The 6000-nt window shown below is 54.3% G+C and overlaps 1 protein-coding gene across 1 annotated transcript; it reads left to right on the forward strand.

Annotated features, from left to right (window-relative positions):
• Window positions 1-226: 226 nt before the first annotated feature.
• Window positions 227-5705, forward strand: LOC125986351 (dermatan-sulfate epimerase-like protein). The gene has a single exon (XM_049750029.2). It carries the CDS (start codon window positions 1016-1018, stop codon window positions 4616-4618), a length of 3603 nt encoding a protein of 1200 aa, XP_049605986.1. The 5' UTR covers window positions 227-1015; the 3' UTR covers window positions 4619-5705.
• Window positions 5706-6000: the final 295 nt, after the last annotated feature.

Consider the following 6000-nt stretch of genomic DNA (forward strand, 5'->3'; position numbering starts at 1 on the left):
ATATATTTTTTTTTTTTTTTTTTCCACAATAATATAATGCTTTCACATTCAGAAACTATATTTGACCACCACTTGTTTGATTCACCGGCTCTGGTCTGCACTTAATACTCACACGCAAGCACGAACACGAGGAAGGGCGCGAGGGTGAGGGAGAGAGAGCGAGTTCGCCCCTTGAACCACAGCGCCCTCTAGCGCCTACTCTGCGCACGATTTTCCAGCAGCTCCGCTCGCCCGGAAAACAATCACAGTGTTGAACAGCGAGAGGACGACGACGACGCGGATTGCGCACACATGTCAGAGTGTGTGCGCGCGTGTGTGTGCGCCCGTCAGTACACGCCAGCACACGTCGACACAACACCTTAGCTGCGTGCGCGGATCTCCTGGAATAGTCATCATCGGCTGCTCCCGCCGCCGCCTCCTCATCCTCCTCATGGGAGCTTGATTTGCTGCGCACAATGTGGAAAAAAATGCCCGTGAATACTTGAGGAGTGACGACAACTTTCCTCCCATTTCGGACCCGGAGAGGAGGAGTTGGAACGCGGGCAGAGGGAGTGAGGGAGAAAGGAAGGAGAAGAAGGGGGGCTTCTGCTCCGTCTGTGATCCGTCCGTCCGTCCGCTCAGCCCCCGCCGCCTGGAGCTGTGCAGCCCGGGCTAAACGCGAGCGATGTGGCCCGCGGAGGAGCGTCGCTCGCCGCGGTGGGGCTCCACGGATGCTGCGGATCGGTCGGGCTCCTGGCGGTGCCTTTGTGGACCGGACACCGACTGGGGCTGACGGATGTTTGTGCAACGACTGGAGTTTTTTCCTCTGTGTGGGACTGATGGAAACATGGAAGGCAGGTTTATTTTGGCGTCGTAAGACATGTTTCTCCCCTACCCATGTGCAGATGTGTGGAAAGTGCTCTCAAGTTTTTGCCTCTAGAAGGACTTTTTTTTTTTTTTTTTGGCGTTCCTGGACTTAACTATGGGATATTCCATTATTTTCTAAAAGGAGTGTTTTTAAGCGTTGAACCCCAGCATGGCGCTTAACTGGCTGTCGGCTGTCTTTCTCATCCCACTCTGGGTAGTGGGAGCAACATTCTCGGGGGTCCTGAACGTCACAGACGGAGACATTTTTGCGGACGACATGCTGCAGGTCCAACTCGCTGGGGACAGAGTGGCTGAGCAGCAGGCGGGTTTTTCCCACCCGGGTCTCTATTTCGGCCCAGGGGACGTATCGCAAATGAGACAAAGGTCCTCAAGCAGCCACAGCCACATATATAAAGTCATCCGTGCGGCAGCGCTCACCATGCTGTCCAACGCTCCTTCCTACCTCGCACCTGCCAAGCACGAGGAGTTTTCAAGCAAGTGGAACGAGATTTACGGGAATAACCTGCCTCCCCTGGCACTGTACTGCCTGCTGTGCCCCGAGGACACGGCCGCCCTGCAGTTCCTCATCAAATTTATGGACAGGATGGCTGAGTACCCAAACTGGAAGGTAACCAGCGCGCCCCACGACGAGGTCCCAATGGCGCACTCCCTGACCGGCTTCGCCACGGCCTACGACTTTGTTTATGCCTACCTGGACGTACGGCGGAGAGACATTTACCTCAAGAAGATCCGCTCGCAGACGGCGGCTCTTTACGACTTGTCCAAGTACAGGGGCTGGGGCCGGCAGTATCTCCACAATCACCAGACCACCAACGTAATGGCCCTCCTGACCGGGGCCATCGTGGTGGGGTCTCACGACGACCCGGAGTCCATGCTTTGGAAACAATTCGCAGTCAACTGCATGGAGAAAACCATGTTCCTGCTCAACCACGTGGTGGACGGCACGCTGGACGAGGGGGTGGCGTATGGGAGCTACACGAGCAAGTCCATCACGCAGTACGTCTACTTGGCGCAGCGACACTTTGGCATCGACAACACACAGAACAACTGGCTGGGAGCGCACTTTTGGTTCTACTACGCCACGCTGCTGCCCGGCTTCCAGAGGTCGGTGGGCATCGCCGACTCCAACTACAACTGGTTCTACGGGCCCGAGAGCCAGCTGGTGTTCCTCGACGCCTTTGTTCTGAGAAACGGCGCGGGGAACTGGTTGGCTCAGCAGATCCGCAAACACCGACCCAAAGACGGCCCCATGGGCCAGTCGTCGGCACAGCGCTGGGCCACGCTGCACACGGAGTACATCTGGTACGACGCTCGGCTGGCCCCGCAGCCCCCCCTCGGCTTTGGCAGAGCCGCCATGCACATTTTCTCCAATTGGGGCGTGGTGACCTACGGGGCCGGGCTGCCCAGCGGCCAGGGAAACACTTTTGTTTCCTTCAAGTCTGGCAAGCTGGGTGGCCGCGCAGTCTTCGACATTGTCCACGAGAAACCCTACTCGTGGGTGCACGGTTGGAATAGTTTCAACCCGGGTCACGAGCACCCGGACCAGAACTCTTTTACCTTTGCTCCTAACGGGCAGGTGTTTGTGTCAGAAGCACTTTATGGGCCAAAGTTTAGCTACCTTAACAACGTACTGGTGTTTGGGCCGTCCCCTACGAGCCAGTGTAACGCTCCGTGGGAGGGGCAGCTTGGCGAGTGCTTCAAGTGGCTGCGTTGGAACGACGAGGGGGTGGGCGACACCAGCGGCGATGTGATCGTGGCGGTGTCCCACGGAGACACCATGTTCGCCAGCGGGGAAGCCGTGTCGGCGTACTCGCCCGCCATGAGGCTGCAGAGCGTGTACAGAGCTCTGCTCTTGCTCAACTCCCAAACGCTTCTGGTGCTCGATCACGTGGAGAAGGCGGCCGACTCGCCCGTCAGGTCACTCAGTGCCTTCTTCCACAATCTGGACATTGACTTCAAATACGTTCCCTTCCGGTTCATGGACCGCTATAATGGCGCCATGATGGACGTGTGGGACGCGCACTATAAAATGTTTTGGTTCGACAGCAAGGGGAATAGTCCAGAAACCCGCATCCAAGAGGCGGAACAGGCGGCCGAGTTTAAAAAGAGGTGGACTCAGTATGTTAATGTAACTTTCCCGATAACGGACTCCGTCAGCAGGACAGCTTACGTGTTCCACGGGCCATACGTCAAAGTGTCCAACTGTAAGTTCATAGATAGCAGCACAAACGGCGTCAGGCTGTCATTGACCATTAACGGCACAGAGACCATTGTGTCCATTGCGACAAATTACAAAGACATCGGGGCGAGGTTGGCGTATCTCGGCTACGGCGGCCACTGTAAGGTGGAGGATCCGTATCGAATCACCCGATTCGGCCTGGGGACGCAGGCGGCCTCCAAACAGACAAGCGGCGACAATCGACTCTTTGACTTTGCCTTCACGCTCAACGCCATAGCGGCCCTGAGTCTTTGCACGGTTGCTGCTTTACTCGCCATGCACAGGATGTTTTACAACGTGTGCTTCAGGCTGCGGCGGCTCATGCGCTACGCCCTGCTCGCCATCCTCTTCCTGTGGATAGGCGGCCTGCTCTTTGTGTCCAACAGCTGCGATCGTCTCCTCTGCGGGGTCAAATGGAAAAGCCAAGTCGAGCCGCAAATCCGGCCGCAAGAGCAACGCCAGGTCGCCCTGCCCACTGTCCTCATCGCGTCTCTGCCCGGCTCGGGGGCGGAGATCCTCAAGCACCTTTTCTACAACAGCTCAGACTTTATTTACATCAGGGTGCCCACAGAGCACTTGGACATACCAGAGACCGAATTCGAGTTTGACTCTCTGGTGGACGCCTGCGAGTGGTCCCAGTCATTGGCCAAGCAGGGCCGATTCAGAATGATCCGAGGCTGGCTCCACTCGCTGGTCTACAACACTAAGCTGCATCTGCAGAACATTCAGCTGGCAGAGGAGGACTGGGCCCGGCCGCCCCAAGAAGAAGACTCCAAGAAGTGGTCCAGGCGGCGGCAGCCGTCAGCGGGGCTGAAGGGCAAGCCGCGAGCTGGTACCGACCGAGACGTGGAGTACATACGGGAGCTGAGGCGCCACATGGCTCAGTATCCAAACAGCCGTGTTGTTTTCAACATGCGAAGCGGGAGCTGGGCGCTAAAGCTTCCTTTTATCCGGGAGGTTGTGGGACCTTCCCTGAAAAGCCTCTACGTGGTGAGGGACCCACGAGCGTGGATTTATCTCATGTTGTACAACAGCCAGCCCAGCTTGTACTCCCTGAAGAATATCCCTCAGCACCTTTCCTTGATATTCAAGGAGGGCACCGTCAAGGACGGCTGCCCGAGCGTAGCGCCGGAATTCGACGCTCTCCGAGGACTGCTGGCCCGGGAGGAGAGCGACCCGGTGTCGATACTGGCCCACCTGTGGCTCGCCCACACCGCCGGGGTGCTGCGGGTCAGCCGCAGCCTCCCGGAGGACTCCTACCTCCAAGTGCGCTTCGAGGACGTGGTCAACTCCCCGCAGGAGACGGCGCAGGGAATCCACGCCTTTCTGGGGGTGCCGGTGTCGCCCGCTGCCCTCAACCAGCTGGCGTTCACCACCTCCACCAACTTGTACAACCTGCAGTACGAGGGCGACATCTCGCCGGCCAACATCGCAGCGTGGCGGCACAAAATGCCGCGGCGGGACGTGAGGCTGGTGGAGGACATCTGCGGGGGGTTGATGGAGAGGTTGGGCTACAGCCGCTTGCCCGGCTGACTCCGCACTGCTGTTGTCCTTGTTTGCACTGATTTGAAACTCATCTACAGGTGTGTACTCACAAATGGGGGTGTTTTATATTAAAATGGATCTGCTGGGGTTTATCGTTTCACGCTTACTGAGTGAGACGCACGCCCTAAAAGTCATATCGGGTCTTCTTGTGAGTCTTAGTAAGAAAGGACCGGTTCTGAGTCCTCAATCTGTGATGTCAGCATTTGTTTTTACGCTGCTGAAGGAGACGTTCTGTTTAGGGGCGATGAAACTATTTATTGACTCTTTGTGTTTTTTTTCTTTTGTCAAGTTTGCATTGTTGGAGATCTTTTGGTCTCCTAAAAAAAAAATCAACTGGCCTCAGGACTGTCAGATTAGCGGAATCAGATATTAGATAAACGCTTCAAAGGTGTCTGGAAAAAGCTCAAGGAGCAGATTCCAAAAATGAAGCTACCTTTCCAGTCCCGGAGACCCGTTGCTTTTGTCACACTTGAAGATCCCCGAACTTCTGAGGCCTCTTTCTGCTCTCTGAACCTGATCCGCTTCCCTTTAAAAATAGGCATCATCTTTTTGGTTTATTTGAAGATGTCACCACTGTTTGCACACTTTTCACTCTATTTGGGGCACTATTGATGTACGTACATCCTCCCATCATGGCTTAAGAGCGTTTGAAGTGTTTGTGAGTTCCAAAGATGTGCGTGCTGTGGATATGATTAGCATTCCAACTCCCACTGGCGTTTATTGAATTAGATCAGAGGAAAGTGTTTAATGGGGGATCAGAAAAAAAAAAGAAAAAGGAGAGTGTCGCTGTCAGCCGTGACACTTTTCCCGTTGAAGCAATTTTCCATACCCCCTTCCCCCCTTCGGTTGGTGGCTCATATTAATCTGCAAAATGTCACAAACGAGGTTTCCATTTTTCTGCCTCGGTCAATCAGACGTCTAATGATGCATTGAGGGGTGGGGGAAGGGTGCGCTTTTTGTGTAGCTCTCATCGCTGTCACTTTCAACCTGCGATTGATACGGCGCGGCCTTCCATTGCAATTGTTGTCTTCTCAAAGGTCTTGTAAAGGAAAATAAAAAAAAAATGAAAGCACCATTACAGTGTCTGGCAGCAGTCCTTTTTTTTTGAAAGCACAAAATGTTGACAGTTTACGAGCCACACTCGCAAAAGGTGCTTCAACTGTTTTGTGTTGCCTCAAACTTTTCAACTCAGAATGTGGAAAAAGCTTGAAACTGGCTGAAAGTCAAACAAAGCTAAGCAAATACATTCATTTGTTGTCTTCATGGAAGGCAGACAAAAGTTAACTTGGTTGTTGGTGGAAAGCACCTCGGGCAAATAGTTCCGCCAACTAGCTCAACCTGTGGAAACAAGTTTATTTTTTTTTTAATTA

This window comes from Syngnathus scovelli, chromosome 18 (assembly GCF_024217435.2).
Source record: "Syngnathus scovelli strain Florida chromosome 18, RoL_Ssco_1.2, whole genome shotgun sequence".
NCBI classification, from domain to species: Eukaryota; Metazoa; Chordata; class Actinopteri; order Syngnathiformes; family Syngnathidae; genus Syngnathus; species Syngnathus scovelli.